General features: G+C 38.6%; 1 protein-coding gene across 1 annotated transcript; it reads left to right on the forward strand.

Moving 5' to 3' along the window:
• The first annotated feature begins 15 nt into the window (after positions 1-15).
• On the forward strand, positions 16-21,304 carry DDX43 (DEAD-box helicase 43). The gene is made up of 16 exons (XM_048297759.1): positions 16-337; positions 883-938; positions 1,318-1,450; positions 2,772-2,879; positions 3,435-3,516; positions 5,804-5,960; positions 6,046-6,164; positions 6,445-6,555; positions 9,271-9,412; positions 12,966-13,066; positions 13,721-13,808; positions 15,317-15,444; positions 16,045-16,154; positions 16,879-17,017; positions 17,761-17,848; positions 21,190-21,304. The coding sequence occupies exons 1-16, from the start codon at positions 16-18 to the stop codon at positions 21,295-21,297; spliced, it is 1,992 nt and encodes a 663-aa protein (XP_048153716.1). The 3' UTR covers positions 21,298-21,304.
• Positions 21,305-21,446: the final 142 nt, after the last annotated feature.

The raw sequence follows: 21,446 nt of genomic DNA on the forward strand, positions 1-21,446 counted from the left end.
CGGGGTGCGGTCGCCATGTCCGACTGGGACGCCAGCAGCGACGAGGAGCTCGGCGCACCGGACTGGCCGCGGGCCGCCGCTGCTGCTGCCGGGCGGCTGTGCTGGTCTCCCAGCACCCCTTCTTGGGGCCGCGCCTCCGTGGAGGCCGTCGGGCGACGGGGGAAGAGCGCGGGGAGTCCTGGAGGGGAAGAGTGGGAGCCGCGAGGCGCTGAAGGCTCCGGCGGCCCGAGGCGGGCGGCGCGGCAGCGGGCGCCCCGAGCTGCGGCCGGCCAGGCTCAGTACTCTGGGGCGCCGCTCTGCTTCCACCTCGATAGCGCCCTGGTCGGGGCTCTCATAGGTAATGACGGGTGCACCCTGAGGTAAGGGGGTGGGGAGGAGGGGAGAAGACGGCCGCCCCCAGTGTCCTGAGGGAGTGCATCCCTGCCTTCCGTCAGTCTGGCCGTAGAAGGGCCCCTTGCAGCTCCCGTGCACGTCTCTCCACCTGGGCATGGCAGCGTGCTTTAGCAGAGTTTCTCTCTCTAGGGAAACTTTTCCTCCCTAAAGTGAATGAGTTGACGTCTGTTTCTCAAGGCCAGCAGTGTGCAAGTGGTCCGAAGCCCCTCTCTAGTCACATGGAGTAAGGGTGACAGTCTCTTGATCTAGTTTTACTCCTCCATCTCTTCCACTGAAGGGCATTCCTCTCCACACAAGCCTTGCATTTGGTTAACTGACAAAAGAGTTGCCTACAGTCTCCAACGATTTGGTGTCACAAGTTCTTTTATTTCTAGATACCCGCACTCATGTGAAGGTCTTGGGGTTCAGTCACAAATGAAACACTTAATGTGTGGGTTTGGGCAGTTTGTCCTGGATCTCTGTAATCCCTGCTGTGAATCTTTATAACAGGTCGGGGTGGAACTAAAATTAAAGAACTTGAGGATTCTTCGGGTTCCAGGATAAAGGTATCATGTGCTGTATGTTGTCAAGACATGGGCTCTGTTGGGAACATACTTGGTTTTGTTTCTGTGTAAACCAGTTGAAGGAAGTTGAAGGGTGTTAAAATAGCTGTAATAATGCTACTGTTTTAGAATTTGTCAAAAGGAAGTGGAATTGAGGGTGCAGCTTGGATGTTATGTGAAAATAAGAAAAGGTTATTGATTTTTTTTTTCCTTAAGTTTGCATTTATTTCCTTTTCTTTTAGAAAAAGCATTAAAGGGCCTTTTCATAGATCAAGTTAAATTTCGGAAAGAAAAAGGGTGAAAAATGGTGTTCAGTTTGTGTTCTTGCATAATGCTTGTCTTTGCAGTATGAAAGAAACTTCAGTGATGTTTTTGAACCTAGGTTATAAGAGGAACCTATGAAGCTGAAGTAAAGATTTTTGGCAGCATCGATGAGCAAAACAAAGCCAAGATGTTGATTGACAATGTTGTTACAAGTTCTGGACAAAACTACATTAGAGGTGGAACAGAGAAAGGTAAGAAATGTGGGTTTGGGGGAAAAAATATTATGGATTGCCTTTCCATATATTTGGTAGTTTGCTGGACTGTTTTTATATTGTTAGTATTTTACAGAGTGAATTAACTTTAACCTTGTTCTTGGGCAATGGCATCTCCTTAAAACAGAAATACCAAGGTATCTTCCTTTTTCAACTATGGACAGTTTCCCCCTCCCCCCAAACTGCCAGGCTTCTGTGAAAATCTGTTCCTGTGTGTTTTCAACAATTTCATGTATGCAGGATGTTATACCACCTTGGTTTCTTTCATTATCAGTCTGATTCTTCCAAAATACCAGTATTGGCTCTAGTGTAAGTTTAGTATCTGTGGAGTATTACAGTTCAGTAAACTTTTCTAAAGATAGTCTGTAAAGTGCTGATCATAGCATGGACTATGCTGACTTCCTACTATATTCATGGGAAGTTAATGTTTTAAGATTTGATATTGTACTTCATGCCTGGCTTTACTAGGCTTTTGTGTGGTAACTTTGTTACATGGATATAGAAATATTGTTTGTATGTATGAATGCTGCTTTTGTTATTGGTAGGTCTTGTATGTGCCCCCAACAATTCTTTGCACAGGCAAATGCCATCCACAATTGTTGATCTGAGGCGCTGATGAGGAAGAAGGGATCCAGGATTTATGTTCCAGCATTAGAATAAGGATTGGAGTAGTTGTGTGTTTCATTTTTAGAAGTGTCCCAGGGGGTGGATGAGTATATTTCAAGAAACTAGAAATATATAACACTTCCTTAGTATTTGTGACAGTGCTTTCCCTATGTTCCCTGCTTTTCCACTAATTTTCCACAGAGTTGTGTTGCTCTTTATATCTTGAGTGTAAAACTTACTTAGGAAGTGTTAACCTCATGAAAAAAGAAGTATAGAATATAACTAGACTGAGACTTTATTGTGGTGTTGGATGCTTTAGAAGTAAGCTTTGCTCTTGTAGCTGTTGAAATGAAAGCTTTCTGTCTGCATATCATCTGCTGGTCTCACAAGTTTTTCAAAAACTTGCTGCACAACAAGGCTAATTTATAGCTGGAGGAGAAGCATTTCATAACCTACTTTCTTTAAGCAGCTAAAGATGTTGAAATGTTTCCCTTTTGTTATCAAAACTGAATTTGTACAGGTTTTAGCAATGTTTCAGGGCAGAAACCTCGGAAAGAATTTTCCACTTCTATGTTTCATATCTGCTCAAAATTTATGAGGCCTTGCAATAGAAAAAATGTGTTTGTTTTGAGGGGAGATTTCTCCCCATGGTTTGTTCCATCAAACAACAGCATTTTGTTAACTAACTCTGCAGGAAAAACCTTGGACATTATCAAGCCTGAAAATAACCCAAAGAAATCAGTGATTAACTGGGCCTCTCTTCGAGAAAACAGGGCCAAATATGAAGCTATGAAATGGGCAGGTTAGTTTTACAATTTTGATTGTATTATACTTGTCTTTATGTGGTAAATCTGTTGGAATGCTTAAACATTTCTAATACCTGCTTTGAGATGACTGAATCTTTCAGAGCCCAAATTAGTGATGTATTTGCAGTGAGCTGACCTTGTTAGCATTTCTCAGCATGGTCCTGGAGGACACTGATTACTGTGCCAAGATGGTAATCTGTCTTCAACCTGCTACTAAAGTGGTATTTTGAATGTCACCCTTTGAAAACGGTGTCATTTTGTATGTGGCCACAGGAAAAAAAACAACTGAGAATTGTTAAATATAATACTATATATGTTAGTAGAAATTACTTTAGAACTTGAAATATGGGGAAGAGTATTTTCCACGGATACTGAAGTATTTGTTTCAGCCTGCATCATTTTATGTGAGCAATGGTCTTCCATCACTTCCAGCTAGTTTCCTCACTCAAGGCACTGTCTGGGTTCTGGGCTTTGCATCTTAAGCTTTAGTAGACTTACACTGACTCTATTATTTCTTGCTGATTCAAGTTGAATTTTTCTGATTATTTAAGGCTTGCCTCCAATTGAGAAAAACTTCTACAAAGAATCATCCAGGACTGCATCTATGTCACAAGAAGAAGTGGAACTGTGGCGGTAAGATAATTTCTTTAGGGAATCATCTGCTTGGCAAAAATTACTGTTAAGGTATAAAGCCTGGAATGTGGGAGATGAAATACTGAGACAGAGGCATTAATGCTGGGGTCTTGTAGTAACTTAATCTTCTTAAGAACTCTTGTTTGGGAATGAAACAACTAGCAGATGAGATACTATTAGTTGTCTGGAAAATTAACTTTAGGGGTTTTCTGCTTCTTTAAAAGTGTTTGATCTAGTTGAATTTCAGAACAGAAAACATTCAAGACAGTTCACTGACTTTTGGCTGTTTCTTTGCCTTTCATGAGACAGTATGTACATTTTCTAGGTCCTTCCAAATAGGATTGTTCACAAGTTGACTACCTCTTGGCTGCAATTTTTTTCTGTGCATTTTTTTAGTCAAAACCATCTTCAAACCAAATTCCAACTTCTGTTACTGTTGTCTTCCTTTCTGTCTGTCTTGTCTTTACAAGCACATCCTGGTGAGTACCTGCTTCAGTTAACTGTACCCATTCATTTTTACCCAATGGCCTATGTGAATACTTTGCTGGGAAAACAGATCATCTATTTTCAAGTGATGTTGTTCAGGCCTTGGTAATCGTTTCAGCTCCCTTCAGTAATTCTAATGAAATTAGTGAGCATTATTTGTTAGCTTTTTATTACTTTCTTTCTGTGAGATGTCTTTTTTTTCTTTGCATGCCAGAGAAACTTTGCCACAGTGACCAAAACATGGTATTGTTTCCAGCTGTTTTCACCTTTTTCCTTGAGGTATATGGATGTGTTATTGTTAGAGCTAGTGAAAATTACAGAACGTTGTTCTTGTAGGTTAAAAATATGTACTGAGGAGTAGCACTTGTGTGATAAAGGAATTTTTTTTTTCTACTTCATCTAATTGGTTCGCTTTAAGGAAAAAAAAGGCAGCAATTGAAAGAAATAATTCTGTAAACATATGGGGAAGTTGAATTGCCCATTCTTTTCCTAGCTTCCACCCCACTTGAAGAAAAGCTTTTTACTGAAGGGAATTTTCAGAGGAGTACAGGACTGAAATCAATATGCTTATGCATATGTCATGGTTTAAAACCAGATGGAGATTAAGTTCTAAGCAGCCACTCCCCTTCCCTCATCCCCTCTGGTGAGAGAGGGACAAAAGGCAGAGATTATGGGTTGAGATAAGAATTTACTGGAAAACAGCAGTGCGATAAGAAAAACAAACAGCAACAACACTAGTAACAACATTGTATAAAAGAAGGGGATTACATGCAACATGCTCATGGAAGTCTGACCGACATGACACTGCCACAGCTGGCACCACACGGCTCCCGAGACAAAGGAGAAAATGCTGGATGAAACGGTCCATACCCATGTTTTTTTCCCCAAGCCTGAGATAACAAACGATGCCAAGCCCTCTGGTTGGACCATCCACACCACCTCACCGCTCCATTTACCATTTGCTCCCCCAGAAAAAGGCACAAAATGGCCATGGAGGGTCCACACATTGCCTTTTTCTTCCACAGGAAACCACACCTGCTTTCTCCTGGAAAGTGAAAAACCTTTCCACCCCCTAATGATGATTTGGGTGGTATAGAGTTAACAGCATAGGTATGTCCACATGGCTCCAAGCTCCTCTCACTGCCACTGCAAGAAAATTAACTCTGCCCTTGGCCCAAACTAGGACAGCATATCAGTAGCTCTGAACTGGGGGAAGCGTTGGAACACCAGTTTTTAATGTCGTCTTTTATTTGTGTTGTGATTTGGGTTTTGCCTGCTTTTAGGGATTGGTTGCTCCAGGGCTGGTTTTGGAGCTTGTCTTACTGGTCATGTTCTTTTCCCAAAATTGTTCTGTTTTTATTCTCTAGAGTACCCAGGGAGCTTCTCTGAAAACAGTTGGGGAAGGTTTTTGTCAGAATATAGAATTCTGACTGATAAGTTTAAGCCATTCCTCTGAGTTCTGAGTTGTCTTTGGGTTTAAAACTTGTCACACCTAGTTAATTTGTAATAGAGTATAATTGTAGCCTGATATGACAGGACTGCAGTTCATGTTAATAACCATGTATAACTTCAAATTAGTCATTCTTAAGAAAGAATGGTAATAGATACCTCTGGGAGACATGTTCCTATAATAAGGCTATCAAGAAAGTTAGAAGACTAATTCAGTCCCATTCAAGAGCCTGAACTTGTTTTTTCTTGTTCCAGGAGTTTAAAAAAGTTAAGAAACGCAGTGTTTTGTGTTAGCTGTACTTTTTCAGCTAATGAGACTTTAAAACAATTGCACTACTTCAACTCTATACAGGAAAGAAAATAATGATATAACTTGTGATGACTTAAAAGAAGGTGAAAAGCGCAGTATTCCAAATCCTGTTTGTAAATTTGAAGATGTATTTGAGCATTATCCTGATATTATGGCTAATATAAGAAAAGTTGGTTTTCAAAAGCCTACGCCAATTCAGGTATGTCTTCAATTTTGATGACTCTTTAACTGAAGCTTAAGAGAAAAATGAAAAGTACATTTAAGTATTTGTTGTTTTATGTTAGTCCCAGGCTTGGCCGATCATACTCCAAGGAATTGATCTTATTGGTATAGCACAGACTGGTACTGGGAAGACATTAGCATACTTAATGCCTGGATTCATTCACTTGACTTCACAACCAATGTAAGGACTGCTCACGGGTCTGATTTGTTTAGCTGTGCATTCTTCCCCCTGCACTTACTTCCTCCTGCACCCTGAGATGATTTTCTACGAATGAAGATAAAAATCATGTATTGGAAAAAAAATTATAAATCTGATGGAATAAATACCAGTTTTGTTACCATAGATTCCATTAGCAGCAGTGTACAGAGGAAGTTTAGAACAGTGTAAAAATGTTCAGTGTCAAGTGTGATGGACTTTGCCTGTCCTTTTATACCAACATTCTAAATATGCTTTGTTGCAGATCCAAAGATCAGCGTGGGGGGCCTGGAATGTTAGTCCTTGCTCCCACTCGAGAACTGGCACTTCAGGTAGAGGCAGAGTGTTCAAAGTATGCATACAAAGGAATTAAAAGGTAGTCTTTCTTCTCACTGGCTTGTTATGTAATATGTTTTTCTTCTACCAGTTGTGACTTAATTCACCTACGACAATAATTACATTTAAGAGAGGAGGGGATAGTAGTAAATGCAGAGTTTATATTTTCCCAATTTTCAGAATGTCTGTTTTGACTAATCTCATGGTCAAGATCTATTTCTTGTACACTTGGAATTCTCTTTATTGTAGCTTTTCTGTTTCTTTCCCTTCTATGTTGACAGCTGAGAAGAATCACACAGAATATGCTGAGTTGAAAGGGACAAAGATCATCAAGTCCAGCTCTTAGCCCTGCATGGGATATCCCCAAGAGTCACACGATGTGCCTGAGAGCATTGTCCAAACACTTAACCCTGACAGGCTTTGTGCTGTGACCACTTCCCTGGGGAGCCTGTTCAGTGCCCAGCCACCCTCTGGGTGAAGAACCTTTCTCTAATATCCAACCTAAACCTCCCCTGACAGAACTTCAGGCCATTCCCTCAGGTCCTGTCACTGGTCACCAGAGAGAAGAGAGCTGTGTCTGTCCCTCCTCTTCCTCTCATGAGGAAGTTGTAACTGCAGTGAGGTCTCCCCTCAGTCTCCTCTTCTCCAGGCTGAACAGACCAAGTGCCCTCAGCTGCTCCTCACACGGCTTCCCCTCAAGGCCCTTCACCATCTTTGTTGCCCTCCTTTGGACACTCTCTAACAGTTTAATGTCTTTCTTACATTGTGGCACCCAAAACTGCCCCCAGCACTCGAGGTGAGGCCACCCCAGTGCAGAGCAGAGCAGGACGATCCCCTCCCTTGCCCGGCTGGCGATGGCTGTGCCTGATCTCCCCCAAGACAGGGTTGGCCCTCCTGGTTGCCAGGGCACTGCTGACTCATGTTCAACTTGCCATCCAACAGGACCCCCAGGTCCCTTTCCATGGCACTGCTTTCCAGCATCTCATTTCCCAGTCTGTCTGTACATCCAGGGTTGTCCCATCCCAGGTGCAGAATCCAGCACTTTCCCTTGTTTAACTTCATGTGGTTGGTGATTCCCCAGTCCTCTGATTTGTGGAGGTCTCCCTGCAGGGCCTCCCTACCTTTGAGGGAGCCAACAGCTCCTCCCAGTTTCATCTGTGAACTTGCTTAGTATCTCTTCCAGTCCTGCCTTCAAGTCATTTGTGAAGCTGTTCAAGAACACAGCTGAGGATGGAGTCCTGTGGGACCCTTTTAGTGACAGGTCACCAGTCCAATGTCACCCCATTCACTCTAACCCTTTGTGCCTGACCTGTGAGCCAATTGCCCACACATCACATGATGTGTTTATCAGCTGAATACTGGACATTTTGTCCAGATGGATACTGTGAGAGTATTGAAAGCTTTACTGAAATCCAAAAAGGTTGCATCAGCTGGCTTCCCTTGAGCATCTTGGTAGGTTACCTTGTCATAAAAGGAAGTCAGGCTTGAGAAGCAGAACTTCACCCTCATGGAGCTGTGCTGGCTGTGGCCACTGACTACATTATCTTGCAGGTGTTTGTCAATACCTTCCAGAATAATCCTCTCCATAAATTTATCAGGCACTGAAGTGAGACTAACAGGCTGGGGTCCTTGAAAATCAGAACAATGTTCACCAGCTTCCAGTCAGCTGGGACCTTTCTGAGTTCCAAAGACTGCTCAAAAATCACTGAAGGAGGCTTCACAATGGCATCAGCCAGCTCTTTGAGGATTCTTGTACAAATCCCATCATGCCCCATCGATCTGTAGGAATCCAGCTGGAGCAGCAGATCCTGCATAATTTGTGGCTCAGCTAGGAGTGGATTATTCTCGCAGTCATGGTTCTCCAGCTCAGGGCACTGAAATCCCCTTGGTGCATCGTGTATACTGAAGGCAAGCATCAAAGAATGCATTAAACAGCTCTGCCGTGTCTTTGTCCCTGTTTGTGAGGTGACCATCCTCATCCTGTAATGACCCAATGTTATTTTTATGCTGCCTATTGATACCTTCTCCGTAGAACATGCCTGGCTTTCTTTTCTGTGAGATTACACTGCTGAATAATGTTCAGGTTCTTGCCCACCAGAGTCTTCTCCGCAAGGCCATCTTCTAGAAGGTTGACCCTGAGTCATGGGGTAATTCCATCCCTATCTTTGCTTTCGTTAAGCTTTATGGTATTTTCATCAGCCCATTTTTCTAGCCCTTTTGTGGTTCTTCTGGTAAAAGCCTAATTCTCTAGTGTATCAGCTGCTTGTGTGTTTCATCCACAAGCCTGGGAAGTGTAGATCTTCATTTAAGCAATTAAGCAGACATTAGTGTACTCTGAAACTTACTTGTAGGGATCTCTGTTAACTTTGTGTAGCATTCTGAGTAAGTGTTACAGTCACTCCAACAGCAAAACAACTGACTTTTGATGGTACGGTTTGGAAAATCATCCATCCTTTCATACATTCATCTATTTTTTGTGTAAATATTTTCGGAACAACCCAAAACGTAGTTGAACTATCTTCCTTTCACAATTACTTTCACTGCAGTTTCAGCAGAAAACTATTGCTGAGCTGTTGAGGGAGTGTCATTCAGTATTAATTTTATTGATTACTGGGATACTGTCAGTCATGCTGTATTCCTTTTTCTTGTTAATACCAAGTGATACTTTTAAAACAACATGGTGGCATTTATTTGAAAAGGATTGACTTTAGCTGAAATTTAATACACTACTTCTGTAAAACGTTTTATTTTACAGTATTTGCGTCTATGGTGGTGGGGACCGAAAAGGACAGATAGACATGGTTACCAAAGGTGTGGATATTGTTATTGCTACTCCTGGCAGACTGAATGATCTTCAAATGAACAACTTCATAAATTTGAAGAGCATAACATATTTGGCAAGTAACTGATATGCAATGAATAATGCACCAGTTGGGAAATGGTTGACTCAGTTTGAATTTAAGCTGTAATGGAGTTTTCTATAAACTTCCAAAGTCTTAGTTACAATACAGCTTGACGTTGAAATGGGTGTTGGAGGGATGATTCATACTTAATATAATTGCACTGCAGATGTGAAATATTCCCTAGGAAAAATAAAATAGGCTTCTAGCACAGCAAGCATTTCAAAGATGCTAAATTGTTTTTTCAGTAACGTTTGGCATTCTAAAATTCACTTTGTCAGGATTCATTACTAATGGATGAAATGTCTTTCTGAAGTTGTCTTTTCCTTTTCTTTTTAAAGGTTACCAGTGACTCGGTTTCTTATTAGAACTTGTGCAGTAGCAGAGTCACACACAGATACTTAAGTGTTGGGGGACTGACTTTCATCTGGTCTCACTGGGAAAATAGCCTTATAAATGTTATTATTAATCCTTATGTCTTCATTTCGTTCTTGCCTTTTGCTGTGCTGAACATGTAAGACTGTTGCTATTTGTAAAACACCTCCGTATATTCAATTTATTTCTAACTTGTCTGAATTGTTGCCTAGTTTGACAATTTGGCCGTGCTCTCTGTCCACCCCCACTACCCTGTGAGAGTTAAATTCTCTCCATGTTGTAACAAGTTAGCTCCAGTTCTAGGTAATAGTTGTGAGCTTACTGGCAAGGCCAGCAGTTGGTATAGGGTCATTATAAATTTGACCATCTGGGAAAAAAGTTTATTATTGGAAGACAGAAGAATAGCCTTGTGTAGAACAGTAACATGTAATTGCTGAGCAGGATGAAAATAGGCCTGAAAACCTGCATTCTGAGAACTGTAGGAACAGTTCTGCCAAGGTGAAGTATAGTCATACTACAGGCACACACTGCTTCGTAAAGCAGTGGGTATTGAACCAAAAGCACATTTCAGTATGTGCAGCATATACTACAGTATGACAATGCCAAAAAGAATTAACTATCAAGTTGAAAAATATGATGATGTAAAGCAGGAGGAAAGACATTTGTTGTTGTACCACTAGCAGTTAAAAGCAGTTTTCAGAAGATTGCAACCAGTGCAAGTACCTTGTATTGTGATGTGGTTAAGGTCTCATGCCTCAGACTTTAAGGAAATGCTGCACTACCAAAGCCCCATGTCAAAAACTGGACATTGAAAATGCTATCTTTTTGTAATCTTTCTATATTTTTATCCTTGCAGTTTCTTGTGCTTTTTAGTATATGATGCTTTCTGTTTCCAGAGCTTTGTTGTCAGTTTTCAGCCAACAAATAATTTAATCGTGCAGCCTTGCTTTAGGGAAAAGAGAGTGGTATTAGATTTTAAATTTAACACCTTGGATGAAGAACACTCTTCATTGAAGAGCTTCATTTACAGTTTTCATTTAAAGATCTTGAGTCTTATGAAGGTTCCCAAAGTAAACTTGGAATTACTTGCTAATATGATACAATTGTTTCCCAAATGACTTCCAAGATCAGATATTGGGATACAGTTGTTAAAAAAACCCAACCAACCAGATGTGCCACCCCCTAGAAAAATTTTAAAAACCCACCACTACCAAACAAACAAAAAACCAAAACAAGAAACAAACAAACAAAAAAACCCTACCACAGCACCAAACCATTCATTATGTCTGACTAGCCACAGGACCCAAGGTGAATTTGAGGTTGAAATTTCTCTTCTTGCCTGACAGAAGCATCAAGTTGATTGCAGTCTTGATTCAGATTTTTAGGAACCCATTTATTCAAGATAGGCTGCTGCTTTTCATTATTTCATAAGTAAGACTGGAAATTCTGTCATAAACAGCCTTTTGATGTTCAAAATACGTCATATGAAAATTGCTTTTTGTTTCCCTGTGTTCAGTGTAAATCAGAATTCATTCATCAGCAGTCTCATGAAGTAATCTTATTTCTTTGGACGCCATGCTGATAAAGCAGAAGGAAGGAAATTGGAATTGGGCTTGAATAATTGGGAAGCACTTAGGAGAAAGTGTAATTAAAAATATATATATAAATCATGAAGGAGGATGTAGAAGGTAGATTGGAGTAATGCGTTTATTCTTCAGTACAAAAAAAAAAAGTGTAAAACTTAACAATAACTGATTTAAAACAAAGGAGAGAGGAAAGTAAATAATTTTGAAAGGAAGAACTGGCTTGTAAGATTTTCTTGCCAAGAAATAGAACTGGAATGAACAATATTAACAAATATCTATATATTTAAAGATAACAAGAAACCTAAGATCATGTCAGTTGAAAGACGTTTAGATTATAAACCAGGATGTGGCTATGACACATTTGAAAAAATCAGTACTAATGTCTATCTGACAGCAGCTATCAAAAATAAGGAAAGTAAACTTCAACTACCCTGATCCATCTATTAGACATAGATGCTTTCTTTTCCCTTTGCATCAAAGTGCCAGTGTACTTAATAGCATAGAAAGCTTCTGCTGCTGAAAAAGGCATAGCAGCCAACTCTGTATTTAAAATTAATGATGTTTCAGCCTTGCTGTTCTATTAGAATTCGTGTAGTTAATGAAATCTCCATGAGCCCTCTAAAAATAAAGAGAATTAAATCAAGAAATAGATTTCTTGTCTTCTGTCGCTCAGTTGATAATTTGTTGTCATTTCAGAGATTTACACAGATAATGTACTAAACCCCTTTAATATAATAAAATATCAGAGAATAATGGAGCATCAAAATTAGGACAGTAGAAAGGGATTATCATCAACGTCCTGTATTTCCACATAAGTGACTAGAAATTGTCAATATTTAAAAGCCCAATCCATGTAACTTTAATTTTCAAGTAGAGTTTATATAAATCAGAGGAGAAATGAGTCTTGGATGTCAGTCTTCTTTCTTTGTATGAGACTGAAAACATTCACAAGTGTGCTTGTATACTAGAAAACTTATCAGTTCCGAAGAGTTGTACTCAGACCTCCAGCTCACTTGTTCACTTCTGGCTTTTTTTTGCCAGATGAAACAGAGCTTGTGCTCTGGGAGTTGTGCAGTGTCCTAGTGTGAGTCAGAATGTATGCTCTGGCTTTTTTCCTACTTCTAATGAGGAGATAAACTGACAAGTGATATTTTCATCCTGTATGAGATCTCTAATGAGGTAGAAATGAGATTTTCCCTTTAAATTACAAACAATTTCTTAATGTGTGTTGAGCGGGTTGCTCCCCTCTGGGTTTGGTTGGCTATAGGTTTTTTGGGGTTTTTTTAATTTGTGCTTAGTTTTAGACATCAACCTAATTATTGTTAAACAGTTGTTTTTTTCTTTATTGACTTTAAATGCTCTTAAAGGCGCTGCGAATTTTCTTGTTCTGCCTGTGAGTTTAATACTGAATGAAAAACTATCAAGGAAATTGGAGGTGAAATAGAAGTTGAACAGGTTTTGCAGTAAGTTACGGAGAAGATTCTGCAATTAAAACAGTTACCATTAAAATATCTTTCTGTGTAATGTCCTGCTGAAATAAACCCTTATCTGAGGGACTAGGCAGAATAATTAGCCTTGTTTCTGAACAGGTTTTAGATGAGGCTGACAGAATGCTGGACATGGGATTTGAACCTCAGATAATGAAGATCCTAATAGATGTACGCCCTGACAGACAAACTGTTATGACAAGGTATCTAAACATGATAGTGCTCAGGACTTGAACATAAGGTTATTGAACAAGTTAATTTCAAAACAAATGTGTCAGTTATTAAAATTTTTACTAGTTTTCTTTCTAATTCTGTCTAGTCAGTCCTGATGAGCCATTTGACAATTTTTTTTTTTCCATTTTGTACTGCCTTATCTGATGTTTTATATCAAATGTAAAGACAATTGAGTTCTCCCAAAAAAAGTAAGGTATCCTGTGAGTGCTAGAATTTGCCATATCAATTTGAAATGCCAACTTATGCTTCTCCATCTGGGACCAAAAGCATTTCCTGACTTTGTGGTCAGTGTCTCTGCTAGTCTGTACCTGGATTAATTTTGAAATTATGCAGCTTTTGGGAACTTAACAATTGAATATCCCAACAATAATTTTTGTTCCCACATTTTGCATTTAAGCTGTTGGTTTAGAGAGAAAACGGGCTAGATACTTGCTTATTAGGTATTGTTGAAAACTAAAATTACCTTAGGCTCCAATAGAAAGGCTCCATAATTGTTGCCTGTACTTTTAACCAGTAAAATTACCTTTTAAGCTTGAGTGCTGTTTACTATGATGAAATTAACGAATTGGAGAAGATTTTGCACACTATTCTCATGTGTATTTCCCTCTTCACTTCCTGTTTAGTGCTACTTGGCCTGATGGCGTCCGTCGCCTAGCAAAATCCTACTTGAAAAATCCCATGATTGTGTATGTCGGTACTCTTGACTTAGCAGTAAGTTGTCCGGTTCTTTTTTGGTTTTTCCCCTTCCTTTTGCAGAAGAACCTACACTTAAGCCAGGAAATTTTCGCTTGTAACTAATTGTATGTAAGTAAATGCACATATCTGTTGTAATCAATCTGAGCTTTCAAGAAACAGCTCCATACTATTTGTTTCAAAGTTTCCTTAAAAGTTCAGAAAAATTAAAAAAGTGTTAACTAACACTTTTTCTGTAACAACATCTGGAAGTCTTAGCTCTTCAGTAGGAATCACAGCTGACAAGTATCAGTCATGTTGAATGTTCTGCTTCACAGTGCTGTTTTTGTGTGAGCCCTTGGTTTTGCAGCCTTAATTTCAGTTCAGCAAGTTCTCCTTCCTTACTTGGTTTTCCTTCTGAAGGTCTTCTTCTAATGCATACAGACCCTTAACTGAACTTGTGTTTCCTAACTGCTTCTTTCTCAAATGGGGTGGGAGCTTTGTACTAAACTCTTGGAGGACACTTGTCTAGAGCAGGAAATATTTGTTAGAGTAAGAACTGTCTTTAAAGTCCAAAACTTCTAACGTGGATGTAGTTGCATATTTGTCATTGTTGTGCAGCTATGTGTAGTTGGCTTCAGTACCACCAGAATTAATAGAAGCAGTAGTTCACCCAAGATCTTTGGAAATTTTCCTTTTCAGTTCCACTTTTTTTAGTGATAGTGAATGAGGAAACCTAGTATCCAGTACACTCTTAGGTAGAAAGAGAGGCAAAATGTGCTTTTTGTCTGTTCTGTTCAGAACTACACTTTTATCAAAGGACATTTCTTGTCAGAGGATTGGAATTTGAAAGACATCAACTTCTGTTGTAGCTCTCTTCTCTAGGGCATTCATCTCTTTTTACAGAAGCTTCTCTTAATTGAAGAGGTGACATCTGGGTGGGAGGGGGAAGGGCTCCCATGTGGAGAGAGAATCTTTGTGTACTTGAGTCTTCAACTCTCGCCACAAAGATCATGATTCCGTGCCATGAGAATGTCTAGACATTTATTCTACTTATGAGATATACCGTAGACATTCTGTGGTAACTTCCACATGTAATGGAGTAAAGTTTTTAATGAACTGTTACTGGAATAGTTAGAAGTGATAATTTCAAATAGATTTACAGAATCTGCTTTAAAAGCCTGTGATTTCAAGTAAGACTGCCATTGTTCTAACTTGCTCTGGATTAACATAAAATATTTGCAAATTAAAGAACTCCAGTCTGTTTTTCACTAATGCTATATTTATTTCACCTCACTAATCTGTACCCTTTAAATCTCTGCAAATAAATGGTTTGGCAAACTGCTTAAAGGTAAATTTTGTTATTCTCCTGAAGCACCTAGGAAATAAGAAATCTGCATTGTTTGAACTCCAAACTGATACATATTAAAATGGTTTTTTGTGGGATCATATGTTATTAGTTTTATAACATGGCAATATGGGAATTAACAGAAAAAAATATTACTCTAATCTGTTTCTACCTAACATCCCTTTTTGCTGTTTGACAGGCAGTAAACACAGTACAGCAAAAAGTTATTGTTATCCCTGAGGAGGAAAAGAGAGCTTTCATGCATAGCTTCATTAAGTCCATGAAGCCAAAAGATAAGGTCATCATTTTTGTGGGAAAAAAGCTTACGTATGTAATCACTTCCCAGTATCACATCTGTTTGTTTTTTTTTTTTTTCCTAACAGAAATATTGAATAGTTTCTTAGTTTACATAATAACTGTCAACTGTAATAGCTCTTGTCCACAATGTGCTGCTAGTAGTATTGTTTTTATTATTTATTTCTTCCTTCAGACTGACTGGCAGTTTGTATCTTTTTTAATATCATTAATGGTGGTGGTAAGTCTCAATTTCATATAGTTCAAGTGGGGTGTTTGGATTCTTGGGGATACATGAATATGATGCACTGTTTACTTCCATATGCCTCTGGTGCATGCAAGACCTGATTAATGTGGGGGGTGGTCATTGTATCGTACTTGAACTTTTTGAGTGAACAACACAAGAATAATCTAGTACTTCTCTAAAATATAAATAAAGGTAATTTCTATGGGGCTTAGACGTCCTTTCCTATTTTATAATAAATACCAGCTGAGCTCAGTAGTGTTTTGTCCTTAAGCACACATTTAGCTTTTGTTGTCACGTCACTGTCTTTTTGATCTAAATCTAGATACTGCACTACTTTCTTTCTTTTTTCCTTTTGTTTTAAGAGCCATTGCTTTATTTCACCCTAGAGCTGATGACTTAGCAAGTGACTTTGGTATCGAAGGAATTCCAGTACAGTCACTTCATGGTAACAGGGAACAGTGTGATCGAGAACAGGCTTTAGATGACTTCAAGAAAGGTGAGTTTGTACTGAAGTACTGGTTTGTTTAGGCCAGACTTTTAAAGTTTGTTGTGTTCAAAACTTGTCTATCTCTAATTGCTGTGTCTCTTGCGTACTATGGAAATAAAAATGTGGAAGAGCTCTGAATTACACGTTTACTTTATTAATTTGACAGACAGAAACACCCAGCAAACAAAGAGGTTGCTCTATAATAAAATTTGGAATGTCTGGGAGTTTAATAATTTGAAGTAAGGTTTATATTACTTTTGACATTTCTGGAAAAGTTGGTGTTGTGTTAGTCTACAGAATGGTAAATTTAAATGTCAGATGATGGTGCTTTCAGTGAAACAGTTCTGCTCCAGATTATGCCGGTAGGGTTATACTTCAGGGTTATGTGGACACATGCTAATAAAAGACTAGTGCTGTGACAAGAGCATCAGCTGAGAATATAGTTGTTGAAGTTCTTGTTCTTTGGACAGACTCTTTATATCAACTAGGCAGGTTTCTTACTTTTCCTGCACTGTGCTGTTCTACTTGTGAAATGCAAATAACAGTAAAACGACATTTTGGGTGCTTACTTACCAGCTTGTATTTGAAGCTAACTCAGTGTGACATGCAACAAGCATAATTTTACTTTGTGTTAAGAATAGTAAGTGCATTATAAGCTAGAAAACCAATAGAGTGGAGTATGTTTTCTGCTTATTCCATAAACTCCCATTCTCTCCTGTCGTACTTCTTGTAGGCAAAGTTCGAATATTGGTAGCTACTGACTTGGCATCCCGTGGCCTTGATGTGCATGATATTACTCATGTTTTTAACTTCGATTTCCCTCGCAACATTGAAGAATATGTTCATAGAATAGGTCGTACGGGAAGAGCAGGGTAAGTGTTTACCAGAAAATGGTAGTGTATTATCAATGTTTTGTTGTGTTTTATGCACTGCATAGGAGTTTTTCTTGTCAAATTCTAGAGGCTACAGGTGATGTGAGGTGGGGGAGTGAAGACTTCAGTCTATCAAAGTATGTTTCTAAACGCACTGCTTTATGTCTTGAAATGAATTCACTGTTAAATTGAAGGCAAACAAGTTTTATGTTTTTCTGTTATTGAATGAAGGATGTTTGAAAGCTGGTTTAAATATGAGGAAGAATTAGAAAAAATGTCTGCATTGATATTCTGGAATGTTACTTCCTTGTTTGTCTCTTCATGAGCTACTGAGTTATTTAGTTTTCTAGACAACACATTGAACAGAAGCCATCTGCATGGTTTAAAGTCTGCAGCCAATCATGGTGGTGTGGTTTAGTGGTGGGTTTTTGGATGCTGCTTTCCCAGGCTTGTACAAGTGTGATTTTTCTCATTTAATCATTATATGAATGTGTGTCTTTTCATACTTAAATATGTTGCCTTTATGCTAGATTTATTATCTTAAAGTCTAAATTAGTTCTGCATTTGCTCCATTTTAGATGAATTGCTGTATTCTGATTTTTATGAAAGGTAGCTCTCTGTCATGTGCACAGTTAATGCTCAAACCACTTTATTCTACCAGCTCAGTAATACTGCCTAGGTCAGTAGTAAAAGCCTAGTAAGAGTTATTTTGAAGATCAGCAGTTGTTTCCTTCCTTGTTTAGGCGCACTGGGGAGGCAGTAACACTTGTCACGAGCAATGATTGGAAGTTTGCGTCCGAACTGATTGACATTCTGGAAAGAGCAAACCAAGTAAGAATACATTACTGGGTAAGATTTATATTGGTTCTGGGTTAGCACCTGAAGCAGGTCATGAAGCTCTAAGCCTATTTAGACCCTTTTTGGTGAGTGTTTGTGGTATCTCAGGGAAAGACAATGGGTATTTCAGTCTGTCTTGTCCTAGATAGCCTTAGCTGTGTTTTACCTTACAGATGAGTCCCAGTAAGGAACTGTGAACTTTAACCAAAGCTTTCCATGTCCAAAGAAAAAGTAACTAACATATACATTGAGGTGTGCAGAAGAATAATAGGGTCTATTTTATGTCATAGTATTTTATTGCATTTGTATTTCACTTCTGGATGCATTTACCAATGTTCTTGTTTAACAGTGTAAATATTAACAATACTTAGAAGAAGCTCAACTATCTTATCTGTTTATTGTATCTGACAGTTGTGACACCTGCATGTACTTTACCAAGCTTTCTTACTGATGTTTGTAAATAGTATGTGAAATGGAACTGGAATGTGATCTCTTTCTTTAAAGAAACATATTTTTTCTTGATACCATATCTAAGAAAACAGAGACAATTGTGTTGCTGTTTCTTGCTGTAACAAGAAACAATATTTTGCCTGATTTATAGTAAACCCCCAGTTCAAGTCCTGACTTGAGCTGAAATTTTGTTTGTTTGGGTTGGGGTATTTGGTTGGTTGGTTTTTTTGGATGGGGGTTTGAGTACATACTAAATGGATTTTATCTAGGACCTGTGGTTTTTACTCTGGACACTTAATTTAAACCCTGGGTTAGAACTTCATCTCAGTCTTCTGGTTTACAACTTTTCTTTGAAAGATACTACGTTGCTTTATTGCAAACCTGCTAAGATGCTTTTGACGGATGAAAAGGAGGGAAAAAAAAATGTAGAAAGTAGTCACCTAATAATTTCTTCACGTTGCAAATTTGGGGGTTTTGGTTGGGGTGGGGTTTTTTGTTTTTATTCAGAAAATGCAAGAGATGAAACCAGTAATGATACTGTGAAGCTACTTTAGAGGTGCCTTGTGTTTTGTATTCTGAGTTAGTAATTACCATTCAAGCCTTGTTTTCAGCTGCAGACTGCAAAGTTCCCAAACTGGTTTTGGTTTTTTGTAATGTGTGATAGTTCAACTGGGAACGTCTCTGAGTGCAGAGGAGAAAAGAGGAACTCTGAATCCTTTCTTTCAAGAGTTACTATTAGTCACAACATTATTCTCAAACTTAGTTATGTCTGATAGAAGGGAAGTATCCCTACAGACAAGTATTGGGTTTTTTCCCATGACAATGGAAATACCATTATTTCATTCTTAAAGCATCATGTAAAAGTAAGAAGAGAACTGAAAACAGAAATATTTCGATTTCAAAACAAGTAAGCTGCATTTGTTAGCCAAATGTTCTCTGTGATTTTGAATCTACAGATTATATTAAAAGAAAAACAGGTACAACAAAAAGGTGTCTGTTTCATGTTGAAGAGATCTTTTATATATAAAAGCTTAAGAAGCATGAACAGCTATATTAAGGAAACAGGTGGAAAAATAGTAATCTCTGTAATACCAAGAAAAGCATTCCATGTAAATCATGGCATCTCTATCCTTTTCTGTTTTCTCACTTGGACTACCCTACCTATCTTATATGTTTAGCAGATACCCAGATTGTTCATGAAAAATCTCAACAAGCCACTAGATGATGGATATTATCTTACTGAGATTTTTATGTTTCTATATCCTCACTTCTTCCCACTCTTGCCTTGTGCTTGCTCAAAAACCACTCTTGCAAGAAATCGTTGCGATTTTAGTTTGGAGTAAGTTATGCTTCAAGCTCTAGGAGAGGATCTGATACTGTGGAAGAAAATCATTCCATGTTTCAACTGAAAAATAACTTTGTCTCATTACTTCTATTGCCACTGATAAGTCTGTAGTGACTTTCAGCTAGAGATACATAATTTTAAACTTTATTTTTAAATAATGTTTGAAACTTAGGCAGAATAGACTCTTCCAGAGTTGTCATATTCTGCCAGGACAGTTGTTCACCAGTAAGAGCAATTCAACACATAAAACATATACTAGCAAGCTGTCCCTCATGCCAGCTCAAGAAAAAGTTGCTGATAGCAAATGGCAAGCATTGCTCAATCATAAAGTCAGACACAAGAAATGAGAACTAGAGGAATATGACTTCCTGCTCCACCAGTCTTGTTGTCTTGGCTGCATTCTCCACCTGTTCAAGCATTGCCAAGCCCAGGCACTTTTAGGGAGACTTTAAGGTATTTACATTCGTTTGTACTCTGCTGTTTGCACTGTATTTGTGCCACTGGCAGGCACAAATCACACAGACTGAGCAATCATGTTAGTACCACGTTCACACACTGCCCTCCACGCTGATCAGGAGACTGATTCTGGACGGGGTGACTTCCACTGATGGCCACATGCCATCGCAGACTGTTGAAGTGGGCTGGCTTTGACAGATCAGTGATCCAAGACCTCGTGACAGTACAGTTGCCCACAGTGCTTTTTGCAGTAAACATGGCATTATTGTAAGCATTATGCCCGACCTGGTTTAAGTCTTGTTAGATACTGCCTTTGTTCCATGAGCAAAAGAATGGTATCTGGGGTTTTTCTTTCATCACTGTCACTCTGCCTAGTAAGTCTGTCTGTAATTCTTCATATCTAGCCTCAGTCCTTAAGAACTCTGAGGTGGGAGTGTGTTGATACTATTCACCTTCTTTTCCAAATAATTACAAACATGCCAAACACCCCTGTGGATCTTAGTAAGGTGCTCTTGTGACCTCCCAGTGGTGGGAGATCTGACCATTTTCTCCTGCCCTTCTTTTCTTGTCTTTTAGCTTTTTTCTAAGCACATGAGAACCATTCCTGTGACAACACTTTCTTTTAAGTCACAAAGTTTCTCTTCAGAGGCTCTTAAAATTTCCATAAGGAATTTAATACAAATTAACATTTAAATGTATGTATATAGTATGATATCACCTTTAAGTGGCACTGCATGTTTTACCAGCTGTTCATTATAACTAAAAGATACATTTCTGTTTGAACTATAATGTTGTAGTTAGCTGGTTATATGTTGCCATCAGATACGGTGATATAAACATAGGTATATTATTGGAAATCCAGACACACTATGATGATTATTTTTCAGTATATTTCAGTACAATCTTATGTAAAAAGATTTCTCTCTGCATTTCTACAGAAAAGAATTTGCAAAGTGACAGGAGCCAGATAAATAATGAAATCAAGTTTGAGAACACACAAATCAATAGCATTCACATAAAGCAAAGTCTAAAAGTTTAGATTTATTTAAAACTCACCATGTTTTTTTGCCTGCTTTCTTATTAGGTAGTTCCTGATAAGCTTGTTGCCATGGCAGAAAGATACAAACAATCACAAATGAGAAAAGAAATTGAAAAGGATATACAAAGACCTTGGAGAAAGCCCTCAAAATAAGTGTAATCCCTTGAAGTTACTGAAACAGAGAATGTGATTATAAGTAGTGTTACTATCTGTGAGCTTGAATGTCTAAGTTTCATGATTGCTTTCCATACCTGTCCTATTTAAACAAACTTCTAAAAAGTGTCTTAGAAAAGAAAACTGGA

The sequence above is a fragment of the Corvus hawaiiensis genome, chromosome 3, assembly GCF_020740725.1.
Source record: "Corvus hawaiiensis isolate bCorHaw1 chromosome 3, bCorHaw1.pri.cur, whole genome shotgun sequence".
In the NCBI taxonomy this organism is placed as follows: Eukaryota; Metazoa; Chordata; class Aves; order Passeriformes; family Corvidae; genus Corvus; species Corvus hawaiiensis.

Excerpts from the sequence above, each read along its gene's own strand:
- DDX43 (XM_048297759.1), top strand. The coding sequence starts at position 16 with ATGTCCGACTGGGACGCCAGCAGCGACGAGGAGCTCGGCGCACCGGAC. Across the intron at positions 13,067-13,720 it reads AGACAAACTGTTATGACAAG|TGCTACTTGGCCTGATGGCG; the intron begins GTATCTAAACAT and ends CTTCCTGTTTAG. Across the intron at positions 17,849-21,189 it reads TTCTGGAAAGAGCAAACCAA|GTAGTTCCTGATAAGCTTGT; the intron begins GTAAGAATACAT and ends CTTTCTTATTAG.